At 47.8% G+C, this 17844-nt stretch overlaps 1 protein-coding gene and 1 long non-coding RNA gene across 2 annotated transcripts; both read right to left on the bottom strand.

Annotated features, from left to right (window-relative positions):
• Positions 1 to 211: 211 nt before the first annotated feature.
• LOC136996508 (olfactory receptor 12D1-like) lies at positions 212 to 1117 on the bottom strand (the record flags this gene model as incomplete). The annotated part of the gene is made up of 1 exon (XM_067317434.1): positions 212 to 1117. A coding segment is annotated over exon 1 (906 nt), but the record flags the coding sequence as incomplete, so codon positions are not given.
• A 6157-nt stretch (positions 1118 to 7274) lies between these two features.
• LOC136996511 (uncharacterized) lies at positions 7275 to 17600 on the bottom strand. The gene is made up of 2 exons (XR_010887566.1): positions 17511 to 17600; positions 7275 to 7580 (listed from the first exon to the last, which is right to left on the bottom strand). It is a non-coding gene; the product is annotated as an uncharacterized lncRNA (long non-coding RNA).
• Positions 17601 to 17844: the final 244 nt, after the last annotated feature.

The raw sequence follows: 17844 nt of genomic DNA, 5'->3' as shown, positions 1-17844 counted from the left end.
TCTGCCAATGTTCCACTGTCATGCCCAAGACCATATCCAGTATGTAGGGTATTTCTGAAGGGACCCAGGCCATTGACAGTGAAAAGCGGATTTCTGCACAACACATTCTTGAGCCAAAAGCTCCTCTCATTGCATTGTCCATTGCCTACTACCCCACACAAGCTGCAAGGCAGAACATTTTCTGTGCTAGAAACTCTCTGGAGAAAAGTCTTCTCTTTAGGGCACGTTTCACCTCCACATTCCTCAGGGTGTAGATCAAAGGATTGAGGACTGGCGTGACAACAGTATACATAACGGTGACTATCATTGTCCTCTTGGGTGAATTCCTTAAGGAAGGTGGCACATAGTTAAAAATAATAGGGACATAGAATAAGGCCACCACTGTGAGATGGGAGATGCAAGTGGAGAAGGCTTTCCTCCTGCCCTCCTTGGACTGGACTTTCAGTCGGAGGAAGGAAAAAATGTACAGGTAAGAAAAGAGTATGAAGACAAAGGGGCCTATTGCAATACTCCCTGTGATGGTGTTGAGAAGGTTCAGGTTGAGCTGGCTGCTACTGCAGGCGAGTCTCACCACAGGCTTGATGTCACAGAAGTAGTGCTGGATGTGGTTGGGGCCACAGAAATGGAGCTGGGAGGTCATGACTGTGTGCATCAGAGCATGAAGGAAGCCAGTAGTCCAAGTGCCTACAGCCAGCAGCAGGCAGGCCCGTGGGCTCATGATCAGGATGTAGCGCAGGGGGTTGCAGATGGCCACATAGCGGTCATAGGCCATGACAGCCAGAAGCAAAGCTTCGCTGCTTCCCACGAAGTAGGAGAAGTGAAGCTGGCTTAGGCAGCCAGTGTAAGAAATGCCCTGGTGCCCTGAAAGGAACCCATCCAGCACCTTGGGCACGGTAACTGTGGATAAGAAAATATCTAGGCAGGAGAGGTTGAAGAGGAAAAAGTACATGGGGGTATGTAGCCGGGGTTCACATGCCACTACAGTCATGATTGCCATATTCCCCAGCAGGGTAGACAGGTACAGCAGCAAGAACAGCATGAACAGGAATTTCTGTAGCCCTTGAAGGCTGGTCAGGCCAAGGAGGATGAACTTCCTCACCTCTGTCTGGTTTTCCATCCCTGCAGGGAAAGAGAGAATAACTTAGCAGTAACTTCCTATCTTTCTGTCCTGAGCTGCTATATCCATTTCACAGAGTCCTCTTCCATGAGATGCATCATCAGCTGATGCTGCCTCATAAATGGAAAAGATCAGATACTGAGTCTGGAAAGGGACACAAAAGAATTCCTTGATTTCCCACCCCAGCTTTTCAATGAATACTGGAACTGTTGTAACCCATGTGGTCAATACTGATGCTGGAACTGCCACCTGTGTACCGGCTCACTGAAAGGAATGACATGTTTGAAAATAGCGAGAAAAGAAAATTATGAGGAAGAAAGAGAAGCAGGCAGGAAGGAAGGAAGGAAGGGAGGAAGGAAGGAAGGAAGGTTGGTTACCTAATGTTTACATGAAGATTACTCTGAAATCCTGCAGGTTTTCCTTTTTTAAATCAAAGAAGGGTCCTCTAATATGGTTTCTTCATTCCAATTCCTAGCTGAATAAACTGTATCTCTCCCGAAGCTGGAAGAACTATAGTAGTATAGTGGCTCACATATAATACACTGCTTTCAAAGAGGATTAATTCTGAAGAGCTGTTCAGTGGAGTCAGAAAACCTTTATACAGTACTCTCTGCCACTGAAACAGTATCACATTTATTTCCAGCAAAGGAAAATTTCTGTCTCTCTGATAACTCCTCTTGGGATCAAGCCTCTGAATCTTATGGGACTTCAGTTCTGAAAACATCAAGGCACAGCGTTTCAGGGACACAGAAATCTAATGATGCTGTGGGGAGTTGAACTGATCACTGATAAAATAACAGTTAGTTTTCCTCTTCTTCTAGCCACATCCTGTTAATATTGGTAATGATTATTTGTACAGCAAGCTCTCATAAGCACGAGGAAGGTGTAGAATCCAAAAAAAAAAAAAAAAGAAATATGCAAGTTTACAACACCTACTTCTCAGAAAGACTAGCAGTTTTAAAGGGAAAATTTCCAACAAGTTTGTTACATCTTTTTGAAATTCCCAAGTATAATAGGTTGAGTAGGTATCATGGCTTCATTGGACCTGATACAACTACACAGTTCACCTCTGTCTCTGACTTAACATCTTTTGCCCCCTTTATAGTCCTTATTTTATTTATTTATTTATGTATTTTTAACTTCTAAAGATGGAGATAACAAACTGTGATGACTTTTTTTAAGACCTCAAATACCTAAAATAACACCTGATAATGCAATGGTAGACACACGCATTCAGGGAGTGTTTTCAGAATATGTATGCTTCAGAGATGAAGCTGATATAAGATCTCATACTCCTGACTCAGTCCATTACCTGAACACTTGTACTGGAACCATTGTTCTCAGGGCTGTTCTGTGCACAGGATAGCTAAGATGATTAAGGCTATGAAAAGGTTTTAGGATTACTCTGGTGATATCTAAGCATTTCCTGTAGTTTCTCATTCAAAACTTTAGCATACAACCTCTGATAACATACATGAGACCATTTATGTGTGAATATTTTAGTTATATACAGGCGCTTGTTGCTAGTCTGTGGTACGAATGGATATGATACGCATGAAGGCAAACGGGAACTTCTTAGAATGATTCAGAAACTCAAATCAGCTCTAGAAGTAGGAATGCAGTGTTGCTTCAGATGTCCTAGCACCTGAGTGTAATTCAGCTTGACAACCATCAATGCCCTCAGGATGCCAAAGGTGTTTACAGCCCCTGACTCCTGCTGCACATAAGTGCCTGTAAGGGAGCATCTTCACATGGTGAAGTTTTTCCATTCTCACAATGGCACAGTGCAACAAGACCTCAGTGCCTGGAATACCATCCTGCCAGTCACCTGTGAATGCTTCCATGGACACCAGTGCTGTTACATTGATATGGGCATCCATATCCACTGAGATTGCATTAAGGCTTCCTGGATATCACAATGTGACCGCAAGGCAGGCAAGAGAGGGTCGGATACTGGTGGAAAGAGACACTCAAGGTTCATAAGGGGCTAAACAGGATAGGTTTAATAAAGGACTTACTTACACTACAAGCTGCATGGGGAGCCCTGGGAACCATGAGGAGGGGTCACTAATGGGAGGCTGTTGGAGGCATGGGTCGGACGCAGGAGTCAGACATCCAGGCAGAACTCGACTCGACGTTCCTAAGCTGGACAGAGAGGAACCTCATGAAGTTCAACAAAGGCAAGTGCAGAGTCTTGCACTGAGGGAGGAATAACCCCATGCACCAGTTCAGGTTGGGAATTGACCTGCTGGAAAGCAGCTCTGCCGAGAAGGACCTGGGAGTGCTGGTGGACACCAGGTTAAGCATGAGCCAGAAATGTGCCCTTGTGGCCAAGAAGGCCAATGGTATCCTGGGGTGCATCAGGAAGAGTGTTGCCAGCAGGTCGAGGGAGGGGATCCTCCTCCTCTCCTCAGCCCTGCTGAGGCCACACCTGCAGTACTGTCTCCAGTTCTGGGCTCCCCAGTGCAGGAGGGATGTGGCACTACTGGAGCAAGTCCAGTGAAGGGCTACGAAGATGATTAGGGGACTGGAACATCTCTCTTATGAGGAAAGACTGAAAGAGCTGGCCTGTTTAGCCTGGAGAAGAGAAGGCTGAGAGGAGATCTTATTAATGTGTACAAATATCTTAAGGGAGGGTGTCAAGAGGATGGGACCAGACTCTTGTCAGTGGTGCCCAGTGACAGGATGTGAGGCAACAGGCACAAACAGAAGCACAGACAGTTCCATCTGAACATGAGGAAAAACTTCTTGACCATGAGGGTGACAGAGCACTGGAACAGGTTGCCCAGAGAGGTTGTGGAGTCTTCTTCTCTGGAGATATTCAAAAGCCACCTCGACGCGATCCTGTGTAACATGCTGTATGGTGACCCTGCTTGAGCAGGTGTGTTGGACTAGATGATCTCCAGAGGTCCCTTCCAACCTCAACCATTCTGTGATTCTGTGAAATGAATAAGAGCTCTGCACCTGTATTGGACTGCCTAAGTCTGAGGGATCTCATCAGAGAAGACTCACAAGGCATCAGGCTGGCAGAAAACTATAATCTTTGGCTGGTGTCCAGCAAGATCCCAGAGGGGGTCAAGGAATGCAGAACTATGTTAATGCCAAAATCTGCTGACCCAGTAGAACATCTAGATATTAAGAACTGATGACCCATTACCATCAGGTTGATTAATGTGAGGCTATTTTAAGAATCTTAACAGCAGGGCTGACAAAGGCATCTCTGATTAACAGCTGTCAAAGGGGCTTTATGTCAGCCCCCAGGTGTTTGAACATTTCAAGGTGCTTCAGATACTGATTAAAAATGCCAAAAGGGAACACAAGCCTCTGAGAGTTGTCTTCATGGATCTAGTGAAAGCTCTTGACCTGGTGAGTCATCAGCATATTCCTCAGGCCCTGAAACAGAAAGGTGTTGATGAACATGGAATAGGCATCATCAGCTGGACTCAGCTGGAGGTGAAGGAAAATCAGTCAGATGGTATTAAGATCCTCACCAGAGTAAAACAGAGATGCCATTGCCTCAGTGCTGTTCAATCTGTTAATAGACCCATTGTCATGCTGATTAGAAGAGCTGGGAAGAGGGTTTTGGCACAACAGCAACAAGGTTCCAACTCTGGCCTTCACAGATGATCTAGCTTTATTAAGTGACTCCTGGGATGGGATGCAAGGAAACATCACAGTGGTGGAGGAACTCGGTAAACTAAGAGGGCTGAGGATGCAAGGTGAAAAGTTCCATGGGTTTTACACTAGGACCACAAAAGACTTGCCTACTATCAGTGATGGTGACCCATGGGTAGTGAGCAGTTTGAAGCTGAACATGATAGAACTGGGCAACTCCGAGAAGCATTTGGGCCTCTGGGTGAACCCTTGGGTTGACCTATCTAAATTGGAGTTACAAGAGAAACTTCACTCCTGGCTGGTAAATATGAAGAGGGGAAGGGAGGGGGGAGGGGGCATGGAAACCACCACAGAAGGTGGAGATTTTAAATGCATGATCCCTCAACTGGTGTCTTCAATGGATCACTTTGATACAAAGGCCATATAGTTGCTTTCCCTTGACTTGGCCATAAGAACAGCAGTGAAGAACTGGTTTCACTTACCTTCCAGCACTTGTGGCTCCTTTTATGCCAGTGCTAGGGATGGCACCTTGGGGGTTGCGCAGCTGGCAAGTCCAATCCCAAATATACAGGCCTTTGAGTAATGTCTGCCTGCAGGGAAGTGAAAGGATTCCCATTTTCTGTAAAGTCTATGGTTGTGCTTCTGTAACCAGGGCAAGCTGAAGATGACTGGAGAGAAGGCTGTATGCCAGATGGGGAAGGACTACCATCTCAGAATGTCCAGGTGTCGTAGTTGTGGTCAGAAGAATGGATTCATGGGCAACGGTCCCCTCCCCACCCCCCCACCCCCCGGGGACTCATCCTATCTACTGCACTGACCATATTTGGGATCAGCTATGGCTGGGTGAGGCTGTGGGCACTCTGGACAAATTCAGAGGCCACAAGAGTGTGGCAAACCCCCAAGTCCACCAGAGCAGTGGTTTGGATTGTGTGCCCATGAGGGAGGGCAATGATAAGGGGTGGGGTGAGGTGAGGCTCTAGGGTGTACACCTGCAACCATCCTCCCTTGGCACCAGTAGGAGCAGGAGATTTGCTGGTGCAGTAAGGAGTGCTAAGGGGGAGGAGGTGAGGAAAAGCATGGCTGGGCTCCCCCAAGGGTCCCACTGCACTCTCAGGCATTCCATGAGGTGGCTGTCCACAGAGAGAGGCAGGTCTGAGAGCTGCCTCAGGCTCTGGGGAGGATCCACCCTGGCCATTCTCCCCACCCTGCTGCCCCAGCCAACTTCCTCACTTGTAGTGGACAGTCAGCAGCTGAGTGAGTCCCCTGCCAGAGCTCCAGCAAGGTTAGCTCAGCCACAGCTGCACACTGACAAGCCACAAAGAGGTCCTCAGGGTCTGCAGAATAAGCTGCTTCTGCTGCATGAAGGGAGTAACCCAGTCTAGGGCCATCCTGGAGAGCCAGGAGATGACAGCTGAGCAGCTGATATGTGTTGGGAAGGGCTCTGAGGAAGCAGGGAGCATTAGGGTCACTGGACTGATGAGCCCCCTTACCCTTGCTTAATGCTCATGAAAGGGTTCAGTGAGCTGGGGAGCAAGGATGCTCTGGGCACAGGGGAAGTCAACACAACCTGCACGCCTGTGATGTGCCGAGCCTTAATAGAGCCCCTGAGCAGAGTGGGTGGGTGGAGGCCCCAGATGAGGCTGGTCAGAGCAATGAAGGCTTCCACTGAAGGCCTCTTAGTGCACTCAGGGCCTTGGTTGTCTCCAGCTAATCCCTGACTAGGGGAAAAGGCCTGGTGGAATCAGCAAGGAAAGAAGAGCGAGCCTGTTGAGCTTGACTCTAGTTTGCCACTGCAAAGAGACATAGGAGGTGCAGAGGAAGCAGGAGGCCCTGTGGAAATGCAGCCCATGCTGTGGCCAGGGCACCAGTGAATGGGGTGGTACAGCTGTCAACTAGTAACATGGATGTCCTAAGGCAAGCTGGGGGAAGCCAGAAGCTTGCTTATTCTTGCTCTTCAGTACAACTGTGGACCGTAAGAGTGAGGTCTCGTGATCCTTGTGACTTTAGGAGTTTTAGGCAGGTGGTGTGCTGGGGGGCTGGGTGGCCTGGCCCTGCATTCCTCTAACACCCATTAAAAAAAAAACAAACCACAAACAAGGAAAGAAACAACAACAAAACAAAAAACAACACGACACCAAAAAGGAGCAAGCAAAAACCGACCTAAGCAAACAAAGCATGCAAGAAGCCAGGGAGAGGAAGAAGCTCTCCAAGCAATCCAAAAGGGCTGGACGAGGCGCCGTGAGCCCCACCTGTCCCCCGGGCGGGCGCGGGGCAGCGGCGGCGACTCTGGATGCGCGCCGGGCCCTTCCCATGGATCGCCCCAGCTGCAGCGGGCACCGCCCGCCCCCTCCCTCCCTCCTCCCTGAGCCCCAGCAGCCGCTGCCGCCCCCCCCCACCCGTCAGCGGGGGCTGGGGGTGCCCCTGCGCACGCGTGGCTGCCGGCGATGGGGGGGGAGCTGGGTGTTATGGAAAATCAGGCTCACCGGCCTCCATAACAGGGTCCGACCCTAGGTTCCTGCTGAGGCAGAAGTTCGAAGTCAGATTGAAGAAAAATAAAATTTAATGATACACGTGCAGTAATTACAGCTCGAGCTGGGTGCCTCCAAAGAAGGACCCCGAACAAAGAAATCCCTGGGCAATTATACCCTTACAATCTAAATTCCCCACCCCTTAAGCGATAGTTTGGACCAATGTAATAATTAGGTCTGGGGTCTTCCCCTTCTTCACTGGGCCCCTTCATTGTCTCTAGGCAGGCTGCTTCTTATCTTCAAGGTTGGCTACTCCTGCTGTCAGTGTAACTTCTTTATCTCTCCAGCTTGAACCAGCTCTGGGGCCCCCTTTTACTTATCTAGGTAAAAGTTCACAGCAAGTTCACAGCCTGAGGCCTAAGGCTTCAGCAAATTTAGCTACTAATGCTAAGCAAGTCATGCTAAGCAATTAATTCTAGACAGCTTCAGTTCAATATTCTCTAACACCGGGGTCCCCGGGCCAGCGCCCTGCCTCAGCTGGCGCCTAGCAGCCGACTTAGAACTGGTGCAGACCAAGGGAATCTGTTTAATTAAAACAAAGCATCGCGAAGGCCCACAGCGGGTGTTGACGCGATGTGATTTCTGCCCAGTGCTCTGAAGGTCAAAGGGAAGAAATTCCATGAAGTGCGGGTAAATGGCGGGAGTAACTGTGACTGTCTTTAATTGCATTGAAGAACTGCCAGAGGTCTATGAGGCCTTGAAACCTGTCGAATCATCACCAATGATCGGGGTTGTAAAAGCACCAGAGGAAGATGAGATAGACAGGGAACCAAGAACTCCCTCTGGCCCAGCAATTCCACAAATAAATACTGAAAATCCAACCCCTGATACAACGGGAGAAACGACTGATGTGGGAACACCAATCGTGAAGATCCCTATGCAACATCCAGCATGTCCTTGCTGTGGTATCAGGATGGGAAAAACGGCGGCGCTAGTCAACCATCTGAAGAGAGCCCATGGTAGGCGAAGAATCCTCTTCCAGTGTTCCCGTTGCGGGAGAACAAATATCAAACATCATAGTATTGCCTGCCACATCCCAAAATGCCAAGGAGCTACTGACACACAGAATCAGGAAGTAACCCTGGAGGAACCTGGAACATGGCAATGTGGGGAACGCAAGCGAATATTCAAAACCAAGAGCGGCATATCTCAGCATAAAAGACATATGCACCCACAAACTAGGAATCTAGAGCAGATCGAAGCATCTCAACCAAAGGAAAAGAGCCTGAGAGGAATGCATAAGAGCTGCTGGACAGAAGAAGAGACGGCTCTACTGCTGGAATTGGAAATGAAGTTTAAGAACGAGCGCTTCGTCAACAAACTGATCAGGGAGCATTTGCCCACGAAAACGGCGAAGCAGATCAGTGATAAAAGACGGCAGCTCGCAGCGAGTGTCAAGACAGCGACACCGCCTAGAAGAGCAGCAATAGAGCGCGATGGGGAACCCCTGGATGAGAAGGTAAAGAATGCAAAGATAAAAACGGAATATAGAAAGATTATATCAGAGAGAATACGAGCAGGTTCCTTATTGAAAAACCATATGGTTGCATACAAGAAGATACTAGAGGATAGCGAGGATGCACAGACAATCATCGAAGCGTCAGCAGGAGAATGGCTATCACAGCTGGCAGGAAAGATCGCCGCAACAAAACTAAAACGAAGAAGAAAGTACCAAGCAAAAGCCGCACCTGCGAAGAATGAACGGAGATGGATGAAGAACAGGGCGGTGAGAAGGGGACTATATCTTAGATACCAACGGCTTTTTGAAATAGACCGAAAGAAGCTCGTTGGTATTATTCTGGACAACATCGAGGCACTGAAGTGCCCCCTTCCAATGAATGAGCTGTATAGCTCGTTTCAAAGGAAATGGGAAGTGGGATCCCCTTTCGTTGGCTTGGGTGCTTTCCGAAGTGCTGGAATTGCGGAAAACACTGCATTCAGAGAAATGATCTCTCCAAAAGAGGTCATGAAAAACATCACAGAAATGAATAAGAACTCCGCTCCCGGACCACACGGCCTGTCCCTGAGGGATGTTATTAAAAAGGACCCTCAGGGGAGCCAATTGGCTGAATTATTCAATCTATGGCTGCTAGCTGGAAGGATCCCTGATGGGATCAAAGAATGCAGAACGATCTTAATTCCAAAATCCGCGGATCCAAATAAAATCGATGACATCAACAACTGGCAGCCCATTACCATCGGGTCGGTAATCTTAAGATTATTCTCACGGATCCTAACAGCACGGCTGCGGCGAGCCTGTCCAATTAACAACCGCCAAAGAGGGTTTATCTCAGCCCCAGGCTGTGCGGAAAATCTAAAGCTCCTGCAAGTACTAATTAAGCACGCAAAGAAAGATCGCAAGACGCCGGCTGTCGTCTTCGTGGACCTAGCGAAAGCTTTCGACTCGGTCAACCACCACCATATCCTAAAGGTCCTCAGTCAGAAGGGTGTTGATGAACATATAATGAACATCATCGCTGATTCATATAACAACTGTGCAACCAGGCTTGAAATAGGAGAAACCTGCTCTGAAAAGATTAAGATCCTCACCAGGGTAAAGCAAGGCGATCCGATGTCCCCATTACTATTCAATTTAGCAATAGACCCACTATTATGTAAACTGGAAGAGACCAAAGAAGGATTTAAATATGGTAACAGCTCAATATCATCATTGGCATTTGCAGATGATCTGGTCCTACTCAGCGACTCATGGGAAGGCATGAAGAAGAATATCCAGGTGGTAGAAGAATTTTGTCATACCACAGGGCTGAAGGTACAAGCTAAGAAATGCCACGGGTTCATGATAAGGCCCACAAAAGATTCTTATACAGTTAACAACTGTGACCCGTGGGAAATTGAAGGAGCACATCTCCATCTAATTGAGCCTGGCAGCTCCGAGAAATATTTGGGCCTGGGAGTCGATCCATGGATTGGACTCTCTAAGCCGGAGCTGAAGGAAAAGCTTGCCACATGGGTGAAAAACATCGAGACAGCCCCATTAAAACCAATGCAGAAGGTAGAAATCTTGAAAAGATATGCAATCCCACGGGTGATATACGCGGCAGATCATGCTGGAGTGAATGCCTCATACCTCCAAGCCCTAGACCTAACAATTAGATCAGCAGTGAAGAGCTGGCTTCACTTACCTCCCAGCACATGTGACGCCATCCTTTATACCAACACAAGCGATGGCAGGTTAGGAATTGCACGGCTGGCGAGTCAAATCCCAAGCATACAAGCTCGCCGATTGCAAAGGTTGCCCAATCCTCCGATTACCTCACAAGATCTATCGTTCTTGAAGAGGGGATCCAGAAAGAATATGACAGAGTCTGGATTGCCGCGGGAGGAAAGGCCGATAAAATCCCATCAATCGGAGAAGAACCCCCGATGACAATTCCGGTGACACTGGGAGGCGGCGAGGCTTCATCTGAATGGGAAATGTCATCACCCAAAACCATATATCCGATTCCTAGTAAGTGGAGAAAAAGAGAGTTAGAAAACTGGGCCAATCTTAGATCACAAGGCCGCGGTATAAAGAACTTTGAAAATGATAACATTAGTAATGATTGGCTTGTTCACTATCGCAATATTCTCCACAGAAAACTTTTAACAGCGATACAGCTACGGGCCAATGTCTACACCACGAGTGAGTATTTGGCGCGTGGGCTGGGAGAAGGAGTTCCAAAGGGGTGCAGGCATTGTCCTTTAGAATGGGAAACTTGTTCGCACATAATCGGATACTGCCCGGTGGTTCAAGAAGCCCGGATCCGCAGACATAACATCATATGCGGAATGCTGGCTGAGGAGGCCAAGAGACTGGGGTGGTTAGTTTATAACGAACCAAACTTCAGAGATAAGAACAATGAACTCTTCAAGCCAGATTTGATCTTTGTTAAGGAATATCGGGCCAAAGTAGTGGATGTAACTATTCGCTATGAAAGTGGACTATCATCTCTAGACGACGCCACGGCAGAGAAAGTCCGAAAATATTGACATCTAAAAGAACAAGTGCAAGAGATGACCAACACCGAAGATGTGGAGTTTGTAGGATTTCCAATCGGCGCTAGAGGGAAGTGGTACAAAGGCAATGAGAGCTTCCTTGCCGACCTGGGACTCTCGACCAGCCGCTTAAAAAGGACAGCGAGACTCCTTTCACAAAAGGCACTCCTGTCCTCTGTGGACATACTTCACATCTTTGCCAGCAAAGGCAAGGATGTGTAACTATAATATGACTTTACACACTATGACTTTGTATATACAAAGTCCTTCTTCGGAAGGCAACAGTAAAATTCTTCACACAGACGACTTGGAGCTTGCTCTGTCTTCTGTACCGCTGAATTTTGCTCTTGCCCGGCTCCCATGTGGTCGAGCCTGGATAGCTGGGACTTGAGATCTGGTCCCCAACTGACGCTCACCGAAATTTGACTCGGGCGGACGGGCTGCCTACCAATCCCAACCCGGAAAAGGTGCCATGAAATATTTCATGGTTCAATAATAGCCAAAAAAAAAAAAAAAGGGGGCCACAGTTACTAACTGGGCTTAGCTGCAGAGGTCACACCTCCTCGTGGTCCCGCTGGATGCCCATTCGTGGGTAACTGAGTTGACCTCTGCCCCAGTGTGTTATTCGGTGCTATAGTTACTTCCTCCCTATCGACTGGAGTCACCGACCACTCAATAGTAATTTCAGGTTAATCAAAATTTATTCGACCAAGAACTAGTAAAATAGTCGTGAGTCCAAAGCCCTTGGCCTGAGGGCTAACATAAGGCATATCAGGTGAACTTGGGGGCTGGTTCATCTGGTGATATCCCGAACCCCTGCAGTCATGCTGGACAACCTGATAAAATTTTCGGTTGTGAACTATGTCTCAGTGGCCACCCAGACAGGGGAAATCCTCCAGGAAATGGCAAGGGCATGCCCTGCGAGAATAACACCAGAGGAGGTGGTCCACCTAACCCAGAATTTGACCTTTTATAACTCGGACGTGACTGGTTGGGAAGGGACTTGTCCCAACCCGACCTTGAATTGCACTAAAGAACTGCCAGAGGTTTATGAGGCCTTGGAACCTGTTGAATCAACACCAATGATCGGGGTTGTAAAAGCACCAGAGGAAGATGAGATAGACAGGGAACCAAGAACTCCCTCTGGCCCAGCAATTCCACAAATAAATACTGAAAATCCAACCCCTGATACAACGGGAGAAACGACTGATGTGGGAACACCAATCGTGAAGATCCCTATGCAACATCCAGCTTGTCCTTGCTGTGGTATCAGGATGGGAAAAACGGCGGCGCTAGTCAACCATCTGAAGAGAGCCCATGGTAGGCGAAGAATCCTCTTCCAGTGTTCCCGTTGTGGGAGAACAAATATCAAACATCATAGTATTGCCTGCCACGTCCCAAAATGCCAAGGAGCTACTGACACACAGAATCAGGAAGTAACCCCGGAGGAACCTGGAACATGGCAATGTGGGGAATGCAAGCGAATATTCAAAACCAAGAGCGGCATATCTCAGCATAAAAGACATATGCACCCACAAACTAGGAATCTAGAGCGGATCGAAGCATCTCAACCAAAGGAAAAGAGCCTGAGAGGAATGCATAAGAGCTGCTGGACAGAAGAAGAGACGGCTCTACTGCTGGAATTGGAAATGAAGTTTAAGAACGAGCGCTTCGTCAATAAACTGATTGGTGAGCATTTGCCCACGAAAACAGCGAAGCAGATCAGTGATAAAAGACGGCAGCTCGCGGCAAGTGTCAAGACAGCGACACCGCCTAGAAGAGCAGCAATAGAGCGCGATGGGGAACCCCTGGATGAGAAGGTAAAGAATGCAAAGATAAAAACGGAATATAGAAAGATTATATCAGAGAGAATACGAGCAGGTTCCTTATTGAAAAACCATATGGTTGCATACAAGAAGATACTAGAGGATAGCAAGGATGCACAGACAATCATCGAAGCGTCAGCAGGAGAATGGCTATCACAGCTGGCAGGAAAGATCGCCGCAACAAAACTAAAACAAAGAAGAAAGTACCAAGCAAAAGCCGCACCTGCGAAGAATGAACGGAGATGGATGAAGAACAGGGCGGTGAGAAGGGGACTATATCTTAGATACCAACGGCTTTTTGAAATAGACCGAAAGAAGCTCGTTGGTATTATTCTGGACAACATCGAGGCACTGAAGTGCCCCCTTCCAATGAATGAGCTGTATAGCTTGTTTCAAAGGAAATGGGAAGTGGGATCCCCATTTGCTGGCTTGGGTGCTTTCCGAAGTGCTGGAATTGCGGAAAACACTGCATTCAGAGAAATGATCTCTCCAAAAGAGGTCATGAAAAACATCACAGAAATGAATAAGAACTCCGCTCCCGGACCACACGGCCTGTCCCTGAGGGATGTTATTAAAAAGGACCCTCAGGGGAGCCAATTGGCTGAATTATTCAATCTATGGCTGCTAGCTGGAAGGATCCCTGATGGGATTAAAGAATGCAGAACGATCTTAATTCCAAAATCCGCGGATCCAAATAAAATCGATGACATCAACAACTGGCAGCCCATTACCATCGGGTCGGTAATCTTAAGATTATTCTCACGGATCCTAACAGCACGGCTGCGGCGAGCCTGTCCAATTAACAACCGCCAAAGAGGGTTTATCTCAGCCCCAGGCTGTGCGGAAAATCTAAAGCTCCTGCAAGTACTAATTAAGCACGCAAAGAAAGATCGCAAGACGCCGGCTGTCGTCTTCGTGGACCTAGCGAAAGCTTTCGACTCGGTCAACCACCACCATATCCTAAAGGTCCTCAGTCAGAAGGGTGTTGATGAACATATAATGAACATCATCGCTGATTCATATAACAACTGTGCAACCAGGCTTGAAATAGGAGAAACCTGCTCTGAAAAGATTAAGATCCTCACCAGGGTAAAGCAAGGCGATCCGATGTCCCCATTACTATTCAATTTAGCAATAGACCCACTATTATGTAAACTGGAAGAGACCAAAGAAGGATTTAAATATGGTAACAGCTCAATATCATCATTGGCATTTGCAGATGATCTGGTCCTACTCAGCGACTCATGGGAAGGCATGAAGAAGAATATCCAGGTGGTAGAAGAATTTTGTCATACCACAGGGCTGAAGGTACAAGCTAAGAAATGCCACGGGTTCATGATAAGGCCCACAAAAGATTCTTATACAGTTAACAACTGTGACCCGTGGGAAATTGAAGGAGCACATCTCCATCTAATTGAGCCTGGCAGCTCCGAGAAATATTTGGGCCTGGGAGTCGATCCATGGATTGGACTCTCTAAGCCGGAGCTGAAGGAAAAGCTTGCCACATGGGTGAAAAACATCGAGACAGCCCCATTAAAACCAATGCAGAAGGTAGAAATCTTGAAAAGATATGCAATCCCACGGGTGATATACGCGGCAGATCATGCTGGAGTGAATGCCTCATACCTCCAAGCCCTAGACCTAACAATTAGATCAGCAGTGAAGAGCTGGCTTCACTTACCTCCCAGCACATGTGACGCCATCCTTTATACCAACACAAGCGATGGCAGGTTAGGAATTGCACGGCTGGCGAGTCAAATCCCAAGCATACAAGCTCGCCGATTGCAAAGGTTGCCCAATCCTCCGATTACCTCACAAGATCTATCGTTCTTGAAGAGGGGATCCAGAAAGAATATGACAGAGTCTGGATTGCCGCGGGAGGAAAGGCCGATAAAATCCCATCAATCGGAGAAGAACCCCCGATGACAATTCCGGTGACACTGGGAGGCAGCGAGGCTTCATCTGAATGGGAAATGTCATCACCCAAAACCATATATCCGATTCCTAGTAAGTGGAGAAAAAGAGAGTTAGAAAACTGGGCCAATCTTAGATCACAAGGCCGCGGTATAAAGAACTTTGAAAATGATAACATTAGTAATGATTGGCTTGTTCACTATCGCAATATTCTCCACAGAAAACTTTTAACAGCGATACAGCTACGGGCCAATGTCTACACCACGAGTGAGTATTTGGCGCGTGGGCTGGGAGAAGGAGTTCCAAAGGGGTGCAGGCATTGTCCTTTAGAATGGGAAACTTGTTCGCACATAATCGGATACTGCCCGGTGGTTCAAGAAGCCCGGATCCGCAGACATAACATCATATGCGGAATGCTGGCTGAGGAGGCCAAGAGACTGGGGTGGTTAGTTTATAACGAACCAAACTTCAGAGATAAGAACAATGAACTCTTCAAGCCAGATTTGATCTTTGTTAAGGAATATCGGGCCAAAGTAGTGGATGTAACTATTCGCTATGAAAGTGGACTATCATCTCTAGACGACGCCACGGCAGAGAAAGTCCGAAAATATTGACATCTAAAAGAACAAGTGCAAGAGATGACCAACACCGAAGATGTGGAGTTTGTAGGATTTCCAATCGGCGCTAGAGGGAAGTGGTACAAAGGCAATGAGAGCTTCCTTGCCGACCTGGGACTCTCGACCAGCCGCTTAAAAAGGACAGCGAGACTCCTTTCACAAAAGGCACTCCTGTCCTCTGTGGACATACTTCACATCTTTGCCAGCAAAGGCAAGGATGTGTAACTATAATATGACTTTACACACTATGACTTTGTATATACAAAGTCCTTCTTCGGAAGGCAACAGTAAAATTCTTCACACAGACGACTTGGAGCTTGCTCTGTCTTCTGTACCGCTGAATTTTGCTCTTGCCCGGCTCCCATGTGGTCGAGCCTGGATAGCTGGGACTTGAGATCTGGTCCCCAACTGACGCTCACCGAAATTTGACTCGGGCGGACGGGCTGCCTACCAATCCCAACCCGGAAAAGGTGCCATGAAATATTTCATGGTTCAATAATAGCCAAAAAAAAAAAAAAAGGGGGCCACAGTTACTAACTGGGCTTAGCTGCAGAGGTCACACCTCCTCGTGGTCCCGCTGGATGCCCATTCGTGGGTAACTGAGTTGACCTCTGCCCCAGTGTGTTATTCGGTGCTATAGTTACTTCCTCCCTATCGACTGGAGTCACCGACCACTCAATAGTAATTTCAGGTTAATCAAAATTTATTCGACCAAGAACTAGTAAAATAGTCGTGAGTCCAAAGCCCTTGGCCTGAGGGCTAACATAAGGCATATCAGGTGAACTTGGGGGCTGGTTCATCTGGTGATATCCCGAACCCCTGCAGTCATGCTGGACAACCTGATAAAATTTTCGGTTGTGAACTATGTCTCAGTGGCCACCCAGACAGGGGAAATCCTCCAGGAAATGGCAAGGGCATGCCCTGCGAGAATAACACCAGAGGAGGTGGTCCACCTAACCCAGAATTTGACCTTTTATAACTCGGACGTGACTGGTTGGGAAGGGACTTGTCCCAACCCGACCTTGAATTGCACTAAAGAACTGCCAGAGGTTTATGAGGCCTTGGAACCTGTTGAATCAACACCAATGATCGGGGCTGAAAAAGCGCCAGAGGAAGATGTGATAGACATGGAACCAAGAACTCCCTCCGGCCCTGCAATTCTACCAATAAATACTATAAATCCCATCCTTGATGCAATGGGGGGAAATGACTGATGTGGGAACACCAGTCGTGAAGATCGCAGATCAACATCCAGCATGTCCTTGCTGTGGTATCAGGATGGGGAAAGTTGCGGCTCTAATCAGTCATCTCAAGAGAGCCCACGGTCGGCAACGAATCCTCTTTCAGTGTTCCCATTGTGGGAGGACAAATATCAAACACCACAGTATTGCCTGCCACTTCCCGAAATGCCAGGGAGCTCCAGATACTCAGAATCAGGAAGAAGCCCCGGAGGAACCTGGAATTTGGCACTGTGGGGAATGTAATCGAAAATTTAAAACCAAGAGCGGCATATCACAGCATAAAAGACTTATGCACCCACTAACTAGAAATCTGGAGCGGATTGAAGCAACTCGACCGAAGGAAAAGAGCCTGCGAGGAATGCACAAGAGCTGCTGGACAGAGGAAGAGACGGCTCTACTGCTAAAATTGGAAGAGAAGTTTAAGACCGAGCGCTTCGTCAACAAAGCGATCAGGGAGCATTTGCCCACAAAAACGGCGAAGCAGATCAGTGACAAAAGACGGCAGCTTGCGGCTAGTGCCAAGACTGCGGCACCGCCAAGAAGAGCAGCAATAGAGCGCGGTGGGGAGCCCCCGGCAGAGAAGGAAAGGAATGCGAGGATAAGAATGGAATATAGAAAGATTATAACAGAAAGGATACGAGCAGGTTCCTTACCAACAAGCCAAATGGTTGCATACAAGAGGATCGTAGAGGATGGAGAGGAGGCCCGGAGAATCATCGAAGTGTCGGCGGAAGAGTGGCTGACACAGCTGGCGGGGCAGATCGCCGCAACAAAATTGAAACAAAGAAGAAAGCACCAAGTAAAACCCGCACCTGTGAAGAAGGAAAGGAGATGGATAAAGAACAGGGCAGTGAGAAGGGGATTATACCTGCGATACCAGCGGCTCTTTGAGATAGATCGCAAGAAGCTCGCTGGTATCATTCTGGATAACATCGAGGCACTGCAGTGCCCCCTTCCAATGAGCGAGCTATATGGCTCGTTTCAGAG

This window comes from Apteryx mantelli, unplaced genomic scaffold (assembly GCF_036417845.1).
Source record: "Apteryx mantelli isolate bAptMan1 unplaced genomic scaffold, bAptMan1.hap1 HAP1_SCAFFOLD_40, whole genome shotgun sequence".
NCBI lineage: Eukaryota > Metazoa > Chordata > Aves > Apterygiformes > Apterygidae > Apteryx > Apteryx mantelli.
The sequence above is the reverse complement of the archived record's forward strand: the minus strand, read 5'-3'. Positions and strand labels throughout refer to the sequence as shown.